This window comes from Meleagris gallopavo, chromosome Z (assembly GCF_905368555.1).
Source record: "Meleagris gallopavo chromosome Z, MGAL_WU_HG_1.1, whole genome shotgun sequence".
In the NCBI taxonomy this organism is placed as follows: domain Eukaryota; kingdom Metazoa; phylum Chordata; class Aves; order Galliformes; family Phasianidae; genus Meleagris; species Meleagris gallopavo.
Window position 1 is genome coordinate 60,765,676 of NC_139435.1, and position 24,527 is coordinate 60,790,202.

At 37.1% G+C, this 24,527-nt stretch overlaps 1 protein-coding gene across 3 annotated transcripts in view; it reads right to left on the reverse strand.

Moving 5' to 3' along the window:
• The window catches only part of FBXL17 (F-box and leucine rich repeat protein 17), a 278,017-nt gene that overhangs the window by 186,709 nt on the left and 66,781 nt on the right, over positions 1-24,527 (reverse strand). For all 3 annotated transcript variants that reach the window (XM_085214418.1, XM_085214419.1, XM_085214420.1), the window contains exon 5: positions 4,296-4,403. In XM_085214418.1, coding sequence (XP_085070544.1) covers positions 4,296-4,403 — 108 coding nt within the window. The remainder of the gene's footprint in view (positions 1-4,295; positions 4,404-24,527) is intronic.

The window sequence follows — 24,527 nt, forward strand, 5'->3', positions numbered from 1 at the left end:
TTATATTGTATTACAGAATCATAGAATCACTCAGGTTGGAAAAAACCTTAAAAGACCATCAAGTCTAACCATGACCTAACCATTCTACTCTAACTGAACAACCCTCTGCTAAATCATGTCCCTGAGCACTAGATTCTAATGGTTTTTAAACACATCCAGGGATGGTGACTCAACCACCTTCCTGAGGAGTCTATTCCAGTGCTTAACAATCCTTTCTGTAAAGAAGTGTATCCTAATATCCAACCTAAACTTACCCTGGCGCAACTTGAGACCATCTCCCCTCATCCTGTCACCTGTTATTTGCATTCCTGCATCTTATTTTGTAAATTTATTTCTCCTCAGATGGTTGCTTCTGTTTTGCTTTGGGCCCATCTCTCTATCCTTTTTCCTTACCCCTTTCCAGGGTATGGATCCGTGAGTCCCTCCACCGCCCTATTCATGGAACTGGGACAAATCAGCCCATAAACTGCTGACAAAGGGTCTCTTATATAGGACTGCCACATTTTCAGAATGAAGGCAAGCCCCAGAAAGAATCTCTCAGAATCATTATATTCAGAAATCTTAGGGAACTTTTCCCATGATTGGAAGACTAACATTTAAAAGGACATTTTACCAAATGCAAGCAGGTTCAAATAAACTACATGCCTCCTCATGAAATAGAGCCTGTTTTACTAATTGTTTAAAAGAAAATAAAAAATTCTCTAGACCTAGACAAAGAGGAAAAATTATGTTAGGGGGGAATAAGACTTTAAGAGTAGAAACTATGCTGAAATATTACCATAAAAAAGGACAAGTCAGTGTATTTTACGTGAAAATATATCAGGAACTGAAGAAAGGGAGCACACAGTACTTCAGTTTAGAAAAGGCTCTTGCACAATCAGTCTAGCCACGTGTAGATGATAAAATTAAAAATCTATCAAGAGAATAATGTCAGTTCTGAATAACTCCTCAATATTTGGTCTATAAATCTGAACTTACTGAAGTCATCAGAACAAACCCCTGGTTACAGCTGAGAGTCCAACAGTCTGAACTGAAAAAACACGTTCCTTCCTTTCTTCCCTCTCCCTCTGTGTATGCAGTATGCAGTGCTTCTCCACTTGCCCAGTAAGCATCTACACATCTACATAATTTACTTGGCGTATATTTTCTGTAACTTGTACTAACTTCAAAGAAAAGAAGTGCTAGAATTATAACAGATAAAAAATTATTTTTAATATCACTATGATGAGGAACAAAAATATTGAAAAGAAATATTGAATGTTTCCTCTTTTCTAAAACATAGAATGCTTTCACTACTATATTCCATGAATAGATATTTAAAAAGCTTTGTGATTAAGCAGCACTGTAATGCAGAATATCTGAGTGTCAGTATTTTCAAAGAGGAGCTAACATTACTAAAGGGAAAATACAGTAATAATAAACCACTCAATTCCTATACATCTGTCAGTCTCAAAGGAATTTTACAACGGTGGCCAGCACTGTTATCTCTGGTTTGCACACAGGAAGAAGAACAGAAGAGTATTTGCTCTACACAGCCTTGCAGGACACATTCACAGGCCAATCAGAGCTAAGAACAGATTCCACGTTCTCTTAGAATACGGGTTAGTATGACCATTTATGACCATTTAAAACCATTTATGAACTGATGGTAAGAAATGCACACTATTTAGACAAAAAAAAACAACAAAAAATGGGTCATTAACAGATTAATTCTGGAAAAGACAGACACAGCAGTTTAAGATAAAGCTATTGTTCCACAGATATTTGTTGTCATTCCCTGATAGTGGTTATTTCCTCCAAACAAAAACTGTAGAAATGAAATGTGTGCTAGTGCCAGATGCTTCAGTGCAATTCAGAGTTCTACTTAAAACTGCCTGCTGTACTATGAGTGAAACAAGTCATCTGGAAGAGGTGCATGGAAACAACCATCAATGTCACTACAGCAAGTTTAACAAGATACCACTTCTCAGTAGTTTCAGAATTCCAGTGCTAATTTTGCTAGTCTCACACTATGATGGGAAAGATCTCCTTACCCACTCTTTTTCCTGCAGTATGAGATATCAAAACCCTTGCCTATAATGCAAGTGTTTTTATAAGGATCTCACCTTAAAGTATCAACAAATATTAGAAAACAAAATAAGAGAAAGAAACCCACCCACACTACTATCATGCACTGAATGTCACTTGTATGTTAAAAACACACTTAGTGAGCCTTACAGATCACATCACATCAGTGAGGTGACCTTACTGCTTTCTGCTGCTCCTGAGGAGGCAAGCAGAAGGCTCAGGCCAAGCTCTGCCCCCGGGAGCTGATTGCAGGATGGGAAAAAAAAACTGCACCAGGGGACGTTTGGACTGGACACAGGGATTAATTTCTTCACCATGAGGGTGGTTAGCCACAGAAATAGGCTTCCTAGAGAAGCGGTTGATGTCCCATGCCTGTCTGTATTCATTTGGACAATGCTATTGGTAAAATGCTTTCTTTGGTTAGAGCTGAAGTGGTCAGTTGAACTAGATGGTCTTTGTAGGTTCTTTCCAACTGAACTGTTGTGTTCATTGCTTACCAGAACTTGGTTATATTGAATTCCCATTTCTACAGACATGTTTACCAGTTATAATAGGGGAAATTTAGACTGGATATAAGAAGTTCTTTATCATAAAGATAATGAAGCACTGCAACAGTTGCCCAGTGAGGAGATGGATACCCCATCCTTGGAGGCATTCAGACTGGACAGTCTGAGGAACCTGACCAAGCTGTAGATGTCCACCGCATGGGAGCTGGACTAAGGTCCTTTGAAACTCAAATGATTCTGTGATTCTATTAGTAGGTTCTATTTTCTCCTCCACTATTTCAATTTTTTAAATTCTTAGCTATAAATACCAATAGTTCTTTTAAATACTAACTTCTTTGTCAAAGGTGCATTTTCTGATCTCCTTTATTTTTACATGATTTCTCAATTTACTTTCAGCTGGGAATTTTAATTAATAGGCTGTTTATCACCTCATCCAAGTAATTCATTTTATTGAACACTTTCACTAATCTTTGCAGGTTTACACAAAAAAAGTTCTCCTACACATCACTCCTATTATGTAAGAACTGAAAAAAGGAAATAAATTATAATTCTCACACTAAACTATAATATAGATGTGAATATATACAAAATGTGTACACAGGGGATATATTGTTGCAGTGAAAGGATTATCTAAATCTCTTGCACTCAGAATCATGTACTTCCAGTTCAAGAATTTTTGTAGTGTTAGCAATAAAGTCTAGTATAACTAGGCAATTTTAAAAAACATTTTACTATACAGCATGGTTAATTCTGAGAGAAAGTACCATCCCTTGAATATCAAAGAATCACAGAATTGTAAGAGTTTGGAAGAGACCTCTAGAAATCATCGATTCCAATTCCCCTGCAAAGCAGGCTTCCTACAGCAGGCCATCAGGCCATGCAGGTAGGTATCCAGGTGGGTCTTGAATATCTCTAGAGAAGGAGAATCCACAACCACCCTTGGCAGCCTGTTCCAGCGCTCCATAACCCTCACAGTGAAGAAGTTCCTTCACATATTGGTGTGGAATTTCCTATGCTCGGTTTATGGCCGTTTTCACTTGTTCTGTCCCCGCTGGATACAGTACTCTAGGTGAGGCCTCACCAGGGCAGAGTAGAGGAGGAGGATCCTTCCTTGCCACGCTCCTCTAAGTGCACTCCAGGGTCCCATTGGCCTTCTTGGACACCAGGGCACATTGCTGGGTCATGGCCAACCTGTCATCCACCAGAGCCCTCAGGTCCTTCTCCACAGCGCTTCTCTCTAGCAGGTCATGCCCCAACCTGTACTGATACATGTTGTTATTCCTTCCCAGGTACAAGATTCTACACCTGCTTTTGTTATACCTCATCTGATTTCTCACTGCCCAACTCTCCAGCCTGTCCAGGTCTTGCTGAATGGCAGCACAGCCTTCAGGTGTATCAGCCATGCTCCCAGCTTTGTTTCATCGGTGTACTTGCTGGGGGTGGACACTATCCCCTCATTGTCAGTGAAGATACTGAACAAGACCAGACCCACTACCATCCCCTAGGGAACACTGCTAGTAAATATGTTTTTCCAGTTTGTTTGTTTTTGTGTTTTTGCCTTTGTTTTTAAACAAAAGGAAATCCAAACATTTGTTCAAATAATACAAACTTAATTTATCATGTCATGTTTCTATCCCTGGCAGCATGACCCTGGTCGATACCTATTGTTTGGCAACAGTCAGAAACGCTAATGAGAAAAATAAAAGCAGCTATGATACTTACATTAGTGAGGTGAATTACTCCTTTAGATGTAACGGAGCAGCCCATGAAACCAACATACTGCAGCTCAGGACAGTGCTCAGCAAATGCTTTCACTGACTGATCTGTCACCTGCAGAAAAGATACACAGGTATAGTTGAATAGGTGATATGAGTACTTACATAATATAATCTATTTTCCCTGTAACTCTGGCAAGATCCTCATTAATAGTTTTATTCATGTTATCACTTCTGCTATTTATTTTATGTTTGGAAGAAAATGTTAGATGTGCATACATATGTGTAGAAGGATAGAAGAAAAGGGATGATGAAAGAGGGATATCATCATCTTGTAGGAGAAGGAAAAATAGAAGAAAGAATGATGGCAACTGAAATTCATTCTGCTTATCTGCAGATAACCCAAGAGACTATTCTATCCACTATTCCCATAAATTATACATAGACATCAAAATACTAACAAATTTGATTGTCATCCTAGAGAATCATGCTGAACATTGCCATGCATCATTTCTTCAGCAAAAATTTGAACTCAGACAGATCCTAAGTTTCCAACCCCTTTATAGACAATGTTACTGAAACAAAGACATTGTTTTATATCAGTGTCATTTACCCATTAAATGGAGATTTTACCTACTTTATTATTGTGATTTAAATGAATTTCTCAACCATTTATTTTGTCTAATAACTATGATACACAAATTAATGCAATGTTTTGCAGGTATACCCAAAGGAGAACTATTTGCCAAGTTTGTGAAGGATGTAAAATGGATATGCTTAAGACATCTCCTTATTTTTCTTTAAGCAAGTTGTATTTTTTTTTCTTTTCTGAGCAGTGTAAATTCCCAATGCAAATGACAGTAGTATAAAACTCTATTTTGACTTTCAGATAAAAACTGTACTGTCCAGCAAAACTGTATTGGAATGTCCCACTGTATCTGGAATCTTAAGCCTTGAATGCTTGAGGACATTATGGATATACAAGAACATATTCTTGTCATCAGAGAACTCAGAAGCAAAAGAAATCTTGAAATATCAAGTCTGTAACTCAGCCTCAGGTGAACACATACATGCAAACAGTATTCTTATTGTGTGATGTATCACATTTATCCACAGTTCCAACTTGCTTGGCTAACATGTCACTTAAGCTCATGCTGGCAGCATACAGTGACCTTGGTAAGACTCTGACAAGGCAATTTTTGAAGAGACAGCCCAGAGATAAAGGAGACCAACAAGATTATAGACACAATAACACATTTAAGCTATTCTGATATAAGGTTACTGGGTCCAGTTTATATAGGTCTAACATAGTTTCTCAAAGCAACAGTTTCTCAATGAATAAACAGTTTTCTAGTTACACATCACCCAACTACAAATGAAAGGCAAGACCTCAGGAGTTAGATATTTACAAACCTGAAAACAGACCAAAAGGAAAGGAAAAAAGGGCCAGTTAAACAGAATCAACAGTGAAATGGGCACTGGCCATGTTTTTTTCTGTATTAACCTATGCCTACAGTCTACAAACTCACATTAAAAAAAAAACAAAAATGTAATAAGAAATTTCTTCTTTCATTTTGATCTGACAATGTCTTGATCTTATATTTTCATCTTTGCACAGTTTTCTCATCTAAGGACTGTCACGCTATCTGGGAATTTTGAAGATTTTGACTACTAGAAACCTGTGACAAATAGCACCTAAAATCAAATATGATTTTCCTAACTACAAGAGGTTAAAAAAAAAAAAGCAACATTTAAATTAACATTAGAAAAACAGAATATACCAACACTAGCTTTTCTACAGAACATAACCTAAACCCTTTGCTCTTCAGGAGAAAAAACATGTTATGGACTTAATCTACTATATTTAGAGAGGATTACAGTATCATTCTCTGCTTCAGACAGGTTTGCCCTGGCTAGAAGGCATATTCATGGACAATCAATATGGCTAATATAATAGAGAAATTAAAGGTTTAATAATAAATAATAAATAGTTTATTTCATATAGCTGCCATTTGGGTGCTGAAGATTTTGAAAATGATGCTTTGACTGCCAATAATAAAGTTACAACCAGCATCTTAAAATACTTTTTATTAATTGTATGGAATTTTCAGCATCCTAAAAAAGTAAATAGTCTTGACAAAAACTGGTGACAGCTGATCATAAGTATTAAACAGCATACAGACTAGACAAGTCCAGTGCTTGTTAGGTAATCAGGATCTATTTGGTCAGAAAAAGATTTTTACTTCATTACTCATTACCATTCCTGTCTGTTTAATCAATGGATATACAGATGGTGTGTATCTATGATTCAGCAGCCCCATACACTGTCCCATGATCTTCGTAGTTTAGAAAAAATTATTTACAACATGTCAATCTGAATATGCCTTACATTTCCTCTAGGAGAATTCACAACTTTTGTCATGCATTTTGCTACTGCAAATGGCAATTTCTGTTCTTAAATCTTTATTTAGAAATGAAATAGTTGTGCATTGAACCTACTGATGTCTTTAAGCAGACACCATGTTTTGCTGTCAGCTTATAAATGCACCAGATCTGTAGGACGTGACTTCAAGTTTTAATGGGAAACATTGTAAAAATTTCCTAGTCAGTACTGCAATATCACAACCAGCATTCTCAATTATGCCAGTACCTATGAATATTTTCCGTCTTTTTCAGACCCAGAGTCATTTATAGCAATTTGTATTTTAATATCACGATTCTCAGTGAGACAGTCTGTAAAGGAGATCACCAGATACTGTGTTTCATTAGTTACCCATCATAAAATTCCCTCACTGAAGACAGCAGTTAAGTGGAAGGAAAAACAAACATACATGTTTCTGTACATATCTATATACATATACACTTGCAGTTTCACAAGAACAATGGTTTCACAGAATCACAGAATCATACTATATCCCGACTTGGAAGGGACCCACAAGGATCACTGAGTCCAACCCCCGCCTCCACATAGAACCACCCAAAATCCAAACCCTACACCTAAGAACACCCACATCCATCCAAATGCTCTCAGAACTCTGGCACTTGGAGCCATACCCACTGCCCTGGGCAGCCTGTTCCATGCTCACTACTCTGGTGAGTAACCCCTGCCTGCTGACCCTCCCCCGACACAGTTCCATGCCTTTCTTCACTCTGTGTTCAACTAGACAAAAAAAAAATCTAAGGATAACTTTCTCAAACAAAGTATCTGATGAAGGAGCTAAAAAACATAATTCTCACTATCCCTGTCCTCCTTTTTGAAGGTGACTGAGAACATAAACTAGCTTATACTTTCTTGGTAAACAAATGCATAGGACTGTAGTCAAACATGCTGACCTGCAGTTCAGGAAAAGTAACTGATGCTTGAATCCTATCCGTCAGTATTCTTATACAGTTCTAAAAACATGGGAAACACTGCAAAAATTTCCTAATCAGTACTGCAGTATCACAACCAGCATTCTCAATTATGCCAGTACCTATGAATATCTTCCGTCTAAGCCAGGTTTTGTAAATAGAAACGGTATTTTTCAATAGACATGCTTTCACAGGGGAGAAAAAAGTAGGTAAGTTTAAGACAGATCTGAAACAGAAATAACAAAGTTAAATTAAAAGCTAAAAAAAAAAAAAAAAAAGAATCTATGATGGAAAACTATGACTAGTTGTCATTTTGTTTAGTTAGATTCACTGCTACGTTATTATCTGCAGCGTCTAGCACTGATATACGTTTGAGATTTCATATCTAAACTCAAAACATGCAGGCCAGCTGACTATTTTTACTGTCCCAGGAATGGTAATCTCTTTCACTGTTTTAACTTCCCCAGAGATGACTTGCTCTACACAATGCATGATCAGTGACAGTTGAAAAATAAAAATAAAAAATGCTCAGCAATAGCATATATGCGATAATTATGCAATCTTAACTCTATTCATAATGCAATATGTAATTGTATGCTACAGTTTCCTCAGAGTCCTCTTTATTACTCAGGAGACAGGACAGGTGAAACATGTATTATAAATATGGCTTCTGCAACCTATCAAGCATTTCAGAGTTTCAACTGTCATTCAGACATACTATATAAGAAGATTGGACTAATAATCTAAAAACACATTACCAAAGAAAATACACTGAGTTCTATTAAAAAGTCCGTAGTCAGTGAGGATACAGAAATTTACAGCTAATTTTTTTATAGATCACAGTAGTGTTCTTCGAAGAATCTTTAATATCTGATTGTCTAGTCGACCTTCATTGACTTTCATTCACCCTGTCTTGCTTGATATTAGTCTTGGTTTGAAAAAGTAATATAGGATGATGAGGAAAGATTTATAAGTTATGCACTAAAGCACTGTGAATGAGAAATACACTGGTCTGGAACTAATAGCAGAGATTTTGCTCCTATTAAAAAGATCTACGATAAGCAAGCTACAGTTTAATCATTTTCTTCTTCTGTATTACGGCTTATTATATATGAATTCCAATTCTGTATTGTTTTACAGAAATTCAATATTTTGGCTATTGTAAATTAGATTCTGTAAGTATTAGTTTATTTTATATTCCATAGTTGAAGTAGCAAAGAAGAACAGTTCTGAAGAATAATTCAAAAATGAATTTTGAGGTGCAAGACAAGCAAATTCTCACTAAGATGCCATTAATATATAGCAATTAATAAAAACTTACAGAATCTCATGCAGACGTAACAGAAAATGGAAAAGAGGTAGGAATAAAAGTACTGTCTGGACCAGAATGGACACCACATTCTTCCACTGAAACAGGCACAAGTCTATGTTAATGTGCAATTCTTTATATAAAATATATAAACAAAAGCTTGCAAAATACTGAAGGATTTTTTATTTTTTTATTTTTTCAGAAGAAAGGCATTAGGATAAACTGTGGTAAAGTGAAATTTGAAATAAGATAAAGAGTCTGCCATGTATATATCATCTGAATGTTCACTGCACAAGTCAGCACTAATGGGAGAAGAAAGCCCTTTATTCCTAATTCCCTACTGCATAAATCTGTACCTGTCCTCAGCACATCATGCTTATCCTGGGCAGCACAAGAAGAAAGGAAGGGCCAGAAATTACTCACCTGAATTCAGTTTTATATTTGGAAAGTTTGGAAAGAGGTTTCTAAAAAACTGATCACCTGATTCAGCCCTAAAATGTCCTTGCTTTTCTTTTATACTACAGACTTGATAAATTATAAACTTAGAAGATCAACATAAAGCCCTGTATGTAGCATGTTGCAAAGTTTTGTATCAGTTATTAACCGATGTCAATTTTCCTTGGCCCGTTTTCCCTGGAATCCTTGCATGCAAGAATTGACCATAACATAGTGTAGGCTACTCTCCATATGAATCTTCTTAGGCATACCCTTGCTTTCTTTCTACTTTAGCACAACTCCTGAAATGCATTTGGATCAGAAGACACAGGAAAATCATGCAGAACAAAAGTAGTTATTCCGTACTTACTCAAATCCTGAGCTTACACAGGTGAGCTCAGTACATACAAGTATACACATATACACATGAATTAAGGAAAATAAGGTTAAAAGTTGTGTGCCTTCATGGGGTGCTGAATCGGCAGCTACTGATCTGGCCTTTCTAAGTCTGGTTCTCACTGCCGATAACAGATGCTTTTCTACAGACTTAGACAATCAGCACAGACAGCACGTCTCCTGTTTCTCCAAATAACATTGTTAACTATCCTATCTCTGGAATGAAAGGTTGCAGGCTCGGACAGAAAAACCACAAATTAATAAAGAAGCAGTGGATTGCTGGATGAAGTTGTAGCTGGTAAGACGATGTCAAGCGTCCTCCAACTTGACCCACATCAAAGAGTACACAACGAGAAAGACATATGGCCTTCATCAGAAGATCACCAGACAAACTCAGAGAGATACCATGCATGCGTAAAAGAACCGAGACTTGAGGCGGAGAAAAATGTCAATCATTTTGGGGACACATTATAATAACCTTTTCCTGAAAATCTAATGTATATGTAAGCAGTTTATTCTTTAAGCATGTGCCTTTATTGACCCTTGATATGCAGACAAGGTGGGAATACCCCCTCTGCATCTGGTGTGTGCATGGCACTGAGTAAACATACCTGCTTTATGTACTCTGTGGTTATAGTTTGATTTTGCACATCAATTTCACCAGCCAGTTAGGAGGCTTTTTGCTGGGTGTGTGGATGGTCAGCCCAGGGGACACTTCTGGTGCACTCCGAGAAATTCAGAGAAGACTCTCTGGGCTGATACATCCATCGTGGAGCATGGAAAGAGCTCCAGCTCCAGACCAGCTATTTTGGGAACAGAGAACCTGTAAGTTGTGAGGAGACGTCCCATGCAGGGTATGAAGGAGTGCATGCTCCCCTATGAGGAATGTGAGCTCACAGGTCAGCTTACCAGCTAGGATGGGAAGGCTACCTGAGGAGCTCCCACTAGGGCCTATAGGTTTGAGGGAGCCTATGGGAACCGATTCAATGGCACTGCATGTAGCATATGAGTTTGGGAGGGTGTTTGGAGCAAAGTGTCCAAATTGTTTTTATTTTTTTCTCTTTTTCTCTTCCTTCTTTTCTTTGGTCAGCCATAGGAACTACAGTAGTAACTGCTGTAATTGCTTGGTGCTTGTGCTGCAAGAACACTTCTTGCAGGATCCCCTCCTTGTATAAATAACTATATTAGTCACTGTCATTGTCTTTGTAATTGTTAGATATCTGAGTTGTAAAACTGTTACTTGTGGAATTCCATCCATCCAAACGTCACCAATGAGCCAGGGGGAAACACTGAATAAGAAATCAGGAACATAAATGAAGTAACAGGACCAGTTTTTATAACTGAGTATTCTAATCATGAAACTAAGTACTGGGTTTTGTGAACAACTTCACTGTTTGATATGTGGATTTTGACAGGAGTAGGACAAACTGTTTTGATGGTATATGAAAGTGTAATTGTTAATGGTACATGGAAGCATAATTGAGGGTACGTGGAAGTGTAATTGAGGGTACAAATAGTGGAATAGTGTACAAAGGCAAAAGGGTTAAAGAAAAAGTGAGTTTATCTGTGCTGGCACAAGAGCAACCCCCCTGCACTTTCCCCTCATGAGCAGAACTCTCAGTGTGAGAGAGAGAGTGCTGGGGCCTGAGACTGCTGCTGTAAATAGCATTACCTACAAAGGGGGGTAGAAGGGATGGGGCATTAGACATGAGGATACCCTCCATCTGCAGAGATCTAAGAAATCTAATATCCCAGTGTTAGCACTGGAAGCCTCTGGAGGGGAGGGGGTGAAACTAAATATACAATATATTGTTAGAAAAAATATACGAAATATAATGTTTTGTATATTGTATGTAATGATGAGAGTTTGAAAAGTGAAAGAGGTCTGGGAAAGGCACAGGCTGAGGAAAGGCAAAGAAGAGCAAGGTGTAACAGGGATGTCAGGGCTGGTGAGTGATATGGAAAAATTGACTGAGGATCAGAGATAGTAAGGAAACTGGGAAGAACAACAGCAGCAGCTGCTACTGTTGCTGCACTAGAGCAGGGCCCTAGACCCAGAGAACCCCTCAGGAAGAGGTGGGGGGGCCTGGAAGAGCCCAGGGAGGGCCGAAAGCAGTGTGCAAACTGCAGGGAAATGCGACACTGATGGATGAATCGTACCAAGTTGAGAGAGAGGGAACCACCTCTGATCACAAAAGCTAAATGACAGGAACTTGGGAAGTTTACCCTAGCAGATCCACTGGTTAAACTGCAGCTAGGAGAGCAGGATAAAGAGGATTATCTTCTGGTGGATACTGGTGCCTCTTACTACCCGTAGATGATTTCTGTAACAGTAATAGGAGCTACTGGCCAACAAGAAAAAGCTTACCTTTTGGGATCAATTAAATATAGGGTGGGAAAACAAGTAGGAATATATAAATTCTTGTACATGCAAGGTTCTCAAAAACTGTTACTCAGGCAAGACTTATTAGAACAAGTGGATGCAAAGATGAAATTCAATAATGCTGGAGCTAAGAGTCAAACAATATCAACTGATTAAAAATTTTAAGTCTGGCTTTAACACAAACTGGGAAAAACAATGTTGTAATCCCAGAAGTTACAGACATCTTAAATCAGGTATACTTAGGAATGTGGGTATCAGGGATGCTTGGCAACCCCAAATAGAAGTCAAGTTAAAAGCAGGAGCTAGTCCAGTCAGGGTAAAGCAGTGCCCTTTGAGGATACGAGATTGTAGAAGGATAAAAGAAATAACAACTAACTTTTTTGAGTTTGGATGTGAATCACGAATCAGATGGCAAGAATTATATTTTGGTACAAGAATTGAGAGCAATTCATAGAATTGTTGAAGATATACACCTAGTGGCGGCAAATCCATGCATTTTATTAACCAAATTAAGGAATGAGTAGGTGGAGTTTACCTTCTAGATTTGAAGGATGCCTTTTTTGCCTGGTTCAGCCAAAGGAGGCCTAAACTTATCTGCCTTCGAAAAGGAAAACCCCAATACAGGGAAGAAAAGGCTCAGTTACCCGGACAGTGCTTCCCAGGGTTGAGAGATCAATTATTTTTGAGAACTGGTCAACTCTTGAGACTGAGACTTGGGTTCCTCCATCCCACGTGGTATTTTACTGCAGTACGTGAATGCCACAGTAACAAAAGAGGACTTGCGTGCCATGGACTGTGTGAGTTTGCTGAATTTCTTGGTTTAAATGGTTATCAAGTTTCTCAACAGAAAGCCCAACTGATCAAAGAGAAGGAAACAACTTGCCGAATGCCCAGAACACAAACATGGAGCTACCTCCAAGCTGGCAATGTGTGACTGCTTGGAGACTGTCTATACTAGTCAACCAAACCTACAGGAGGAACCACTGGACAATGCTAAGGATTCCTGGGTTCATTGACAAAACCAGTTTTGTGAGACAAGGAAACCATAAGGCAGGATATGCAGTAACTGCTACTAAAGAGGTAAGCAAAACACAGCCACTACCTGTGGGAACTTTCACTTAGAAGGCTGAAATAACTGCCTTGAGAAGAGCCTTAAATATATGGACAGATGCTAAATATGTATTTAGGGTGGTACACATAGCACCATTTGGAAAGAGCAAGGATTCCTCACACACAAGGAAAACAAATTCAGTATGATGTAAATCTACCAAAGAGTGTGGCCATTATACATTGTAAAGGACATCAGAAACGTAACATTGTACAGGAATCTGAAAATAAGATGCTGGATCAGGTGGCAGAACAGGCAGTTGAAGGAGAAGACTTTAATTCCAGATGGTAAACTTAAAATCTCTGAACCTGAGTCAGAACCTGTAAAATATTCTAGAGAGGATAGGAATCTAATTAATGATTTAGAAGGGAAGAGAGAAAGCTGACAGATGGGTGCACGCCCAGATGAACACACTGTTATGCCCTTTAGTATTTTATGGAAATTGGTTCTAAGGGAAGATAATAAAACATATCGGGGGAACTACACTACAAAGTACAATCCTAGTACCAGAAACAGGGTACAAGTGGGCCTAGTGGGAAAAGGAACCTTCCAGGGCAAAAATGGCAAATTGATTTCTGAGAACTCCCAAGAAAACGGGAGTATTGTTGGTACTAACCAATACCTTTTCAAGGTGGCTGGAGGCATTCCTTTGTAGAACCAATAAGGCATGTGAGGTAACTAAAGTATTGCTACAGGAGGTTATTCCAGGATGCCAGGGAACTAATTCATCTGTCAAATAAAGTGCACTGTCGAAAGTTAAACTCATAAAGAAAAGATGAGTCGATTACTAATTTTCTTTATCTCAATGTACACAGGAAGTGTTTTAGCCTGGGAAGAGAATACTCCTTTTACAATACAATTAGTAACTTTTCTAAAACTTTAAACTTCTCTGATTACTGGGTCTGGACACAAGTACCAAAGGCAGGGATGGAAGCACCATGGTTTGGGGTCCTGTCAATAAAACGGTCTGCTCAGTATAAGTATAAAAGCAGTCACAGGGAGTCCATTTGCTTAGGGTTAAGTAAGGAAGATGAAGCTAACAGCACCATTATTTTTGGACCAAAATTCAACCTTATATTTTGGGCACAAAATGGGATGACCCAAGTAGGTGCATGAATGACTCCACATACTCTCCCTTATCCTCCAAAGTACGTTAGATCAATCTTACATTTCCAAATTTAACAGCGGCCTCCACTAAGGAAGCGCTTCTGTTGGTTGTGTGGAGATGAGAAAGTTTGTAAACTGGTACCAGTAAATAGGAAAGGACACAGTATAGAAGGATTCTTAGCACCTCCTACAAGCATCCATCCAAAAGATCATCAGGGTTAGGGAGGACTAAACAGGGCCAATATTAAAATACAATAAGAAGCCCCAACATATTAACTAAAGTCTTCTCGGGACTTCATAGGTTCCTCAGTGCAATTATCCCAATCTGGGGAATTACAGACCTCCAGAACACAATACTGAATCTCAAAAGCACTGGAAGACACTGAGAATGCAACTATGGATGCTATAACACCTGTCCAGACAGAAGTTAGCTCTGTTAGAAAGACAGAATTACAAAATCAAATGGCCTTAGACTTACTAACAGCCAAAAAAGGGGGAGTATGCACGATTGTCAATCAATCTTGTTGTGCTTATGTGGACAAGACCCATAGAGTAGAAACAGACCTGCAGACCATATGGGAAAAATCCCTGGTAGTTCACCGGGTAACTCAGTATACAACAATGACTGATTTCTCAAGAATCTGGGACACACTGACACAGGTAAAATGTTGCTTTGCCAAAGGGTAAAGATGGAAATAAAGTCTAGTAATTCCAAAGAATTATGATCAAAAAGGATTAAGTGAGATGATCTATCACTGCCATACAGGGAAAGAAGATGATATTTTTTTTTTTTACTAAGATTTTGTAATTAATTTTTAATGGAGTGTCAGAAATCACCATTCTTTACAAGAAGTTAAAAACTATTAAGTTTTCTTCTAATAAGTAAAACTTTTATATATATATACTTACGCATTATACCTTGTAGTCCAACAAGAAAAACACTGCAAATAATATTTTGAATTTAAACATTTTTTAATTCAAATACAAATTCAACATATTCTTGAAATTCATTTTTACTGTAGGACACAATACCCAAAGTCCCACTGTCAGACTTATGGTATCACAGCACTCCAGCAAAACTGACCTTTAGGAATCCCTGGTCCCAGAGGCCGGGAAAAAAGGCTGGAGCAGAGAAGATGCAGAGGATCTGCTTAGGGAATACTTGACCAAAATGAACATTTACAACAACTCTGTGGGATCTAACGGGACACACAACTGACTACTAAAGACATGAAGGCCAAGTTGCCAATTGTGACAACTACCCAAAGACTGGAGGAAAGTCAATGTCACTTTTACCTTCAAGGAGTGGGACTCAAGAACTACAGGTTGATCAGTCTCACCTTGGTTTCTGGGGAGGTAATGAGGCAGCTAATCCTAGAAACTATTTGAAGACACATGAAAGACAAGAAAATGACCGCAAGTAGTCAGCATGGATTCATCAAGAGGAAATCATGCCTGACCAACCTGATAAGCTTCTCTAATTAAATGAATAGCATGACAGATGAGAGGAGAGCAGTAGAGATTGTCTTCTTGATCTTCTTTTCACAACATCCTCATAAAGAAGCGGTTGAGTATGGGCTAGATGAGCAGACAGAGAGGTGGACTGAAACCAGGTGAACAGCTGATTCAATGAGCAGTAGTCAGTGATGGAAAGTCTAACTGGAGGCTGATAATGAGTGGAGCACCTCAGGGATCTATACTATTTCTAGTATTTTGTTTAACATCTTCATCTGGAGAGTGGGTTAGAATGCACGCTCACTAAATTCAGTAACTTCACAGATGAAATTAAAATGGGAGGAAGTGGCAGACTGACCAGAGGGCCATACAGCTAACCAGAGGAACATGGATAGAAAGTTATTGGAACACACCTCTACAGAAAAGGACCTGCAATGCCTGGTGGACACCAAGTTGAACATGAGTCATCAATACGCCCTAGCTGCAATGAAGGCTAATGATACCCTGAGCAGAATTAGGCAAAGAATCACCAGCAAGTCAAAGGAGATGATGTTTCACCTCTACTCAGCATTGGCGAGTCTGAAATTGGAGTATTGGATCCAAAAGAGGTTGTAGCACCTGTCCTGGGAAGACTGGCTGAGCAAGTTGAGACTGTTCAGCCTGGAGAAAAGGAAGGTGTCAAGGGGATCTTACTGTTGTCTATAAATATCTGAAGAGAGGGTGCAAAGAGGATGAAGCCAGGCTCTCGTCAGTGGTGCCCAGCACCAGGAAAAGAGGCAATGGGCACAAAGTGAAACAAAAGATGGTCAAGGTTCTCTCTGAATATCAGGAAGCATTTCTTCACTGCACAGATTAATGTGCACTAGCTCAGAGCAGATGTGAAGTCTCCATTCCGGAGATGTGCAAAAGCCATATGGATGTGGTGCTGGTCACACTGCTCTGGGTGTTCCTGCATAAGCAGAGATAGAACAGGTGGACCCAGAGGTCAAAGCCAACCTCAACCATTCTGTGATTTAAACTGTATTTGTCATAAAAGCTCTGAAGAAGCAACTAATATTGGCAAAGATGTGTTTAATTAATGACTCTTAACTGCAATCACAGAAGGCTGACAAAAATAAGGCATGGATAATTTTTTACCCTAGTCAAGTTTTCAGGACACCCAAGTTTCATTAGTGAACTGCAGCAAGACTCAGCTCACATTAAACTAACTGCCACTGGATGTTTCATCTATGTCTTCACACTCAGTGGGATAAATTAAACCATTTGTTTGCTCAGACGAGAGATTCAACAACTGTCATCTCCATTTTGCCTTAGTAAGAGGAAATTTTAGAAACATTAGTAAATATGAGCAGCCTCAAAATAAAGAAATTAAAATATTTATATTCTTTCACCTGTAGTGAAAGCAGTTGAAATGACAATGAAATTATCCCCCTTTTTTAAGTTGCAAATACATGTTTGTAATGTTTAGGTTGTATCTTCAAAATTTTCAGAACCTGGGCTTATAAATGTTGATCATTCCCTTTCATTATAAATTCTATACTTAAAACAAATGTGCAGTCTTTCATTAAACAGAATACTGCTCCTTACTAGCAACGGCAGCAGTACAATTTGTTTAATTGTTAACTGTATAGGATAGGATGTTTCTTGAAAAGAGCTCTTACACTATATAAACAGCTCTATACAGATACCTTCCAAGAATCTAATTATTCAAACAAACCAAAGTTTTGGTTTTCTTCATCAAATATTTAACAACTGCATGTTCCATTCTTTAGAAGTGCCACCATGATCTTTACCAAAGCAGAAACTAGGTCTGTTGTCAATCATTGTCATGGCTGAATTGACTTATTATCTTCTTACTTTTTTATTCCTATGCAATACCAACACAGCAGCAGCTGTTCCTCATAGATTTTTGTTTATTAAAGCTGTTGGATATTTATAAAACAACAGAGCAGTATGAACGCACTAACTCTCTGTATTTTTTGGTTTTTTTGAACAGAAAATACTGTCTGTTACACAGACAAAAGCTTTTCAGATCCTTCATTAAGTCTAAAAAACTTTCCTTGGTGAAATACATGATAGGAAACCTGAACAGGCTGTAAGCCACATAAAAAGAATAACATATCTAACCAAATCCCCCAACTTCTCCCTCTTGTCAAGCAGAAACATAGTTCCAGTATGCAATAAAATCAATAATACAGGCTTGTAATACTTAGTAGCATTACTATATCAGACACTGGTGACACAGGCATTGTAACCTCAATGGCTATTATGTGTACAAAGACAGCAAGTATGCAGTATTTACCTACATCGTTACCTAGAAATCTTCAGAGGGAAGATAGGATATATTCCTTGTTATCACACTTATTTTAGGAGTTAGCAAATATGACTGAAGTAACCTTCTAAAATAATGAGAACATTTTCTCTTAAATAAGTTAGACTCTTCAGACATTTAATACAGCTATAAAATTATGCGATTCCTTTATATATGTTTCTTGTTTACATCTTTACTCTGAGTTTCAGAGAATTAGCATCTAATTTCCATGAGGAGAAGCTCTTATAGCAGCTGGAATTGTGATATACTGCATTTACACAATACATCCTATACTACAAAAAAACTGAAAACCTAGTATTTAATTTAGATGTTCATGGAACCAACCTTGATTTTAAGGTTCTAAGTTAAATCCAGACATACTTAGCATAAGTAAAGCTTGAAATACAATATGGCTTCATGAATCTGACATCACCAGGTGCAGTACAATGCAATCTAAGCATTGCTAGAACAGAAACTGGAATTGGGCACAAATAACAAAACCCTTCTTGCAACACACTCCAAATTACCCTTTCCCACAAAAATGGGGGGGGGGGGGGGGTGGAAAGAGAGATTCCCCCAATTTTTAGCTCACAGAACCCTTGTCCTCCCAGTCCATGAAAATCTGGAATCTATTAAATTTTGATTGCACAGATTCTATTTACAGCGTGTGGCCATCATGTTACAAATGATGGGATCAATATATGCCTTGAGGGAGGAAAGGAAAAAGTCATATGTTGCAAATTATGCTTATCAATATGAGGGATGGGCTCCTTAAGTAGTAAAAGATCTTTTTGGCCACAGAAGATGATATAAAATAGGATAAAAAATAAAATGATAATTTCCTGCTTATTGCAGTGAACTCAACAAAAATGGGAAGATAGCAAAAGAACTATAATTACAACTGCACAGGTCAAAGAAAACAATTTCATAGTTGTTTTTGCTCTTCTACATTTTAATAATTGTGAGCAAGAAGGAAAGAAAGGTTATATTATCTTTTTAAAAATACATATATTTAATTGACATATTAGTCTTCTTGGGTAAGACATTTATTACACGTTATGTACTTTTATGAAGGAGTATGTTTAAAACACCACACAGCACGTCACTCAAATTTCAGACACAAACTAGGTTAGAGATTGAATATACTTTAATATTTCTCTTAGAAAACACAAAGAAAACACCATTCTTGCAGATTTCCTTCTGATATTGCAAGATGATGTTAAAATGAAATTACATTCTCTCAATGAGACTGTATTTCTAAGAAAGAAAAAAAGAAGAAAAAAAGGAAGAAAGAGAAGACTGCATGTGTAGAAAAAAAAAATTTTTTAAAATGTAGATTAACAGACATATTTATAATAGGCTAACAGACATGGTGTTAGGTATTCACCAGTAATTCTTATTCATCCTGCTCAAATCCGACTGCTAGAAGACTTCCAACTCTATTAATTAAAAATCCAGAATATTCCATACTACTCTAAGCTGTAAGAAATGTGTAGTGACAGAACAGAAATCCTAAATGGAGGAAAGTTTATTTTTGGAGCACTTGATATTCAGAACAGACAGGAATGACAAGTTCAGACGAAGTCAGGAAATGTAGCATGAACTTAGCAACAGTGAAAATAAGGACAGACTGCATGGAAATTGAAATGGTTTTGATGTGATTTACGAATGATCTTCACATAATAGAGCTACTATTAAAAAGAAAACAGTAATTAGAAGCAATAGGGAGAGATTTTTTTCTTTCTAATTTTCGTTAGTGAACTGTAATGCATGTATTACAGCTGACTTAATTTAAAATAGATCACAGTTTCATCAGTTTGATCAAGTACTACACCAGCCCACATATTCTGTCAATCTGAAACAGAATCAGCTTTAATTCATGAAGCTGAAATCTTGAAGAGCATCACAAATAGTGAAAAGATTAATAGAGTTATGTTAAACCACATCTTCCAGGTCTTGCAGTTACACGAAATACCTTTCAATGCTTTCTGATCTACTCAGCATCACAATCTTTGTATGGTTTCTCAGTAGAAAAGCTCATGTAACAGGTTGGGCATCACAATTCTCTTAATAGCAGCTTTAAGGTTTTGTCCCTACATTTACAAATCAGTAGAGTTTGCCATGAAATTTTATGATAAGAAATAAACATATTACACCCTGTGAGAGTTATTACATGAGTAGAACCAGCCTACAATGAAAACCTGCAGGAAAATTAGTCATTAAAATGGTAATCTTCAGTGTTCACTACTGTGATTTACTACTTCATTACAATCACAGTTTGATATCAGCAGTAACTGGTAGAAGTGACCTCTGAACATAGGAAAAATAAAAACAAAAATTAAAATGGCAGTAATAGAGCTTTAATATGCACATATACAAAAACTCAGACCCAAATAAGACAGTATAGTTTAGAATTTTTTTTTTTAATTGATACTATATAGGATGCACATACACATTCTTGCAATTAAATGAATGGAAATGTAATTTTATACTTTTTAATAAACATCATCTTTATCCATGGAAAGAAAACCTTTAAGTGAAAGCACTGCCCATTCTGTTTTATTCTTTACACATCATTCATTGCTCAGACACAGAATATACTACTTGCGACAGCAACAACTGAAAATCCTGAAAAGAGAAACTGAGCTATGTTTTTTTTTAACTGAAAAACAAACAATATAACAAAACTCACTCTAAGACTTCTGCTTTATCTCAACTAAAACAAAAGAAAAAAATAAAGCAAAGGAGTTTGTCACTGGGAACATAATTTTCCAAAGTTCTTTATAACATACCCAATACTTTGAGAGGATTTTTTTTTTCCAGGCTTTTTTCCATAGAGCAGTTTGTCAAAATGCAAAAACAGGGAGATTTCTAATTTTGTTTTATTTGCTATCGTATACTTGGAAAAAGCAGTCTGAGTTCTGCTTCTAAAAGCTCAGAGAACGTGGAAATTTGTTGGAGAATTTGGAAATTGGTTATTTCTAAAGAAAATTATATGTATAGCAGCATACCTGGTTGGTTTCATTTACATCATTAATTTTGTCCTGAAACAGTTCAATCTGGAGAGGCTCTGGGAATGTAGATGGCAAAAAAAATAGAATATGTAAAAAAAAGCAGAAATAAACTAGTCAGAGAGGCACAAACACATCAGTGATACTCATTTGCCGTTCTGCCATCTGGATTAAATAATTGTATGTTGCCACGGTCAAAGAAAGGAGGGTCAACCACCTCATAAAGGCCTTCACAGAGCAGAAACCAATGGACTGGGAAGCTGGAGGTCCAAGAGAACTAGAAAGACTCAGAAAGCCATGTTTCTCTCTGCCAGCACATTCCAGGCAGAACCCAAAGCATGCCTGAATAATTATGGCTGAGAGATTACAAACAGTATTAGAAACAAGAATGTGATATGATGCGCATGTGAACATGAGTTATATTTGATTTTGTATTCCTATAATTTACAAAGATGGAAAAAAGAGCTGTTCAAATTATTTCAGTCACTGCATACGCACATTCAAGAACAGTGTCCTGCTGATGAGAAATGCAAGAAGGACTGCTGTAATAGGTATGACTGCACACAGGCTACAATGCTTACTAAGCCTGGAACAGAAGCAGATTTCCATGCAGACAGGCAGAAACAGCAGAACTCATCATCGCACAGATCCACACCTGATGGCCCTGCACGCTGTATGAAGATGGTAAGGCCAGCACAAGAGGGTGCTGAAGTAACGTTTTAAAAGGAGAAAAGAAACTACAGTCACACACAAGAATCATACCATTATGGACTTCTCAGAGTTCAGCACATTTAGAAAATAGACCACAATTGGTCTTGAGACCATCACAGAAAAGGAAAGGCAAAACAAAATTAGGTAAGAAAAGAAAAAAAAATTTTTTTTTGAAACTTCTTGACTTGATTTCAGGCAATTTACTAAGGTCAGTATTATCACAAATTGTCATTTCGGTTTGAGAAAGTCAAAGGTTTTAAAATAAAACAAAAACAAACGAAAGAAAAAGCAACCTAAAACCCAGTTCTGAATGCACACATGAAATAACAGGCATACAAAGTAATTCCTTCTAATCAAGTCAACAAGATTTTTAAGTAACAATTTTTTCTGCTATTTCTAATCTGTACCAACTTAACTTTTTTTTTTACCTTACAACTCCACCCTCCTTTCCTATCAGTAAACATGACAATTATAAGCAACAAAGTAATTTTTTAATGCCAAAGCTGTAAAACAAAAATCAATAAGGGAAGATGAGCCATTACTTTACTGAAAAACACAAGGTATTGCCAGCACTCTAAATCTTTTGATGAATTCCTTCACAAACAAGCTGCAATTTTGTGAATATAGCAAACTATACAATATCCAATGCTTTGCATAATCAATGCATCTTCAGCATCTCCAGTTTCTAGCAGATCAATTACAGCTCTCAAATAGTCATCAGCAGTGCCCAAGAACACTGCTTAATGATTTTCAGTTGTATTGTGTCAGCAATTTTTCAGTGGAGCGAGCAAGAGAGACAGAGACAGTTTGTCTGCTGAAGTTGTACGTACTCATAAGTATAAAAATTAGAATAATTATATTATTTCTATTCCTAGTTTAATACCTAGAAAAGCAGTGGAAATGTATTTTTTTCTTGCTTTTTTCCATCCCCAGCTCTCCCGTTGTCATACATCTGCAGAACCTGCAGGATACAAATGAGAACTGATGTCTCTTTGGACTTCTTTGGCAAATTCCTTCTTCAGAATGAACAGTATGACCGTAAAAATCAACTCCTGCCTTCCTCCTATACCCCTGCATAGCTGGGCCCCTCAGATATTTTAGTCTTAATGCTTCAAAATAGTGCCTGGCTCTGCTAACTCATGTATCCCAATTCCTCTTTTTCTGATCTCATTAATATCATTAAAAAATTACCATAATAAATGTTAAAGAAAGAAAAACAATGTAGAGACAAATGAAAATTCTAAACAATAGTAGTTCACTTGTGGTAGACTACTGTCAACTTAGCATCTGTATATTTTACATCTGTTTTGGGGAGGTATCTTGCATGAAGAAAATGTAACAACAACTTAAAAGTAAAACCCTTCACAGAATGTCAACAAGTAACTCATTAAACTGAAGAATGTGGGAATCAACCTAAGAATTGAAAGACGGAAATGAAAATGGCTAAGATGGAGATGACAGTGAACTGGACTGAAATGAGAACATAACTGACCTGGAAAAGATATAGAATTATAAGCACAATTTGTTTAAAAAAAAAAAAAAAAAAAAGTCTTGAAATAAGCATTAAGCAATAAGCAGTTTCATTATGAATATGCAATCCCCCAAAAGCAGAATGAAATTAACTTCTGTAGCAAATTTAGGAGTACTGCCAATATGGATTAGAATCATGTCTGTTCATGAACTGAATGAGTGAGTGAAGTCACTGACATCCATGTTCATATTTAGACCAAAGAAATGCAGAAAAGCAGCACCAAAACCGTGGAACTAAATGAAATGGAAGCAAATGAGACACTTTAGAAGCACAGAGTTTATCAGAGTGACACAAGGAGAGTGAACCCTCTCCTTAGATGCACCAGACTGTAAGAACATAATAAAACTTATTTTTGCTAAGGAAAATTTTATGCAAAAATCTTACAGAGAGAAGTTGATCACAAACAAATGAAGACTGAAATTTCGAAGAAAGTTTCAAATTACCAGTGAAACAACCTTCTTAACATTTTCACCTGCCAGTATAAATGAAGTAAACAACATAATCACTTTTGGATGAAAACAGATATGCTTCTGGACAGTATTGCATTGTGTGATTATCTAAGGCAACAAGCAGTAGGACTCCCTGATCCTATGGGTCTCTTTTCCATTTTTATGTGTTGTTATACTCCTTATCCCAGATAAAATCATCAGCCAGGTCTCAGTAACTATTGAAGCCTCAAGATTTAATCCAATGAGAAATTCTAGGGAGTCTGGACTACTTGGAATTATTCAATGAACATTACTACACAGGAAAATTTTAGAAGCGCTGTAATGCTGAAAATGTAGAAGTTCAGTAGTCAGAGCACAAAAACCATAACTTGGTGTTAACAATAGCTGCTGTGGATTTGTTTAGTGGTTTTTACTCTTTATTACATATCTCATTAACTTATAATGCAAAATAGTCCTCCAGTTCATAATAACATCCTCAGAAAGGACATCAGCTTTAAAACAATATCAATAAAAAGAAATAAAACACAATGTCTATGACTCTAATCCAGAAACCAGAGTGGTTACAGACATGTGTATTATTAAATGATCAACAGAAAGTAATTATTTCAAAAAATAAAAACATGCACCGGAGAATAACAAATTTTAACATCTCCTCAAAGACATGTGATGTCAAAAGTTACTA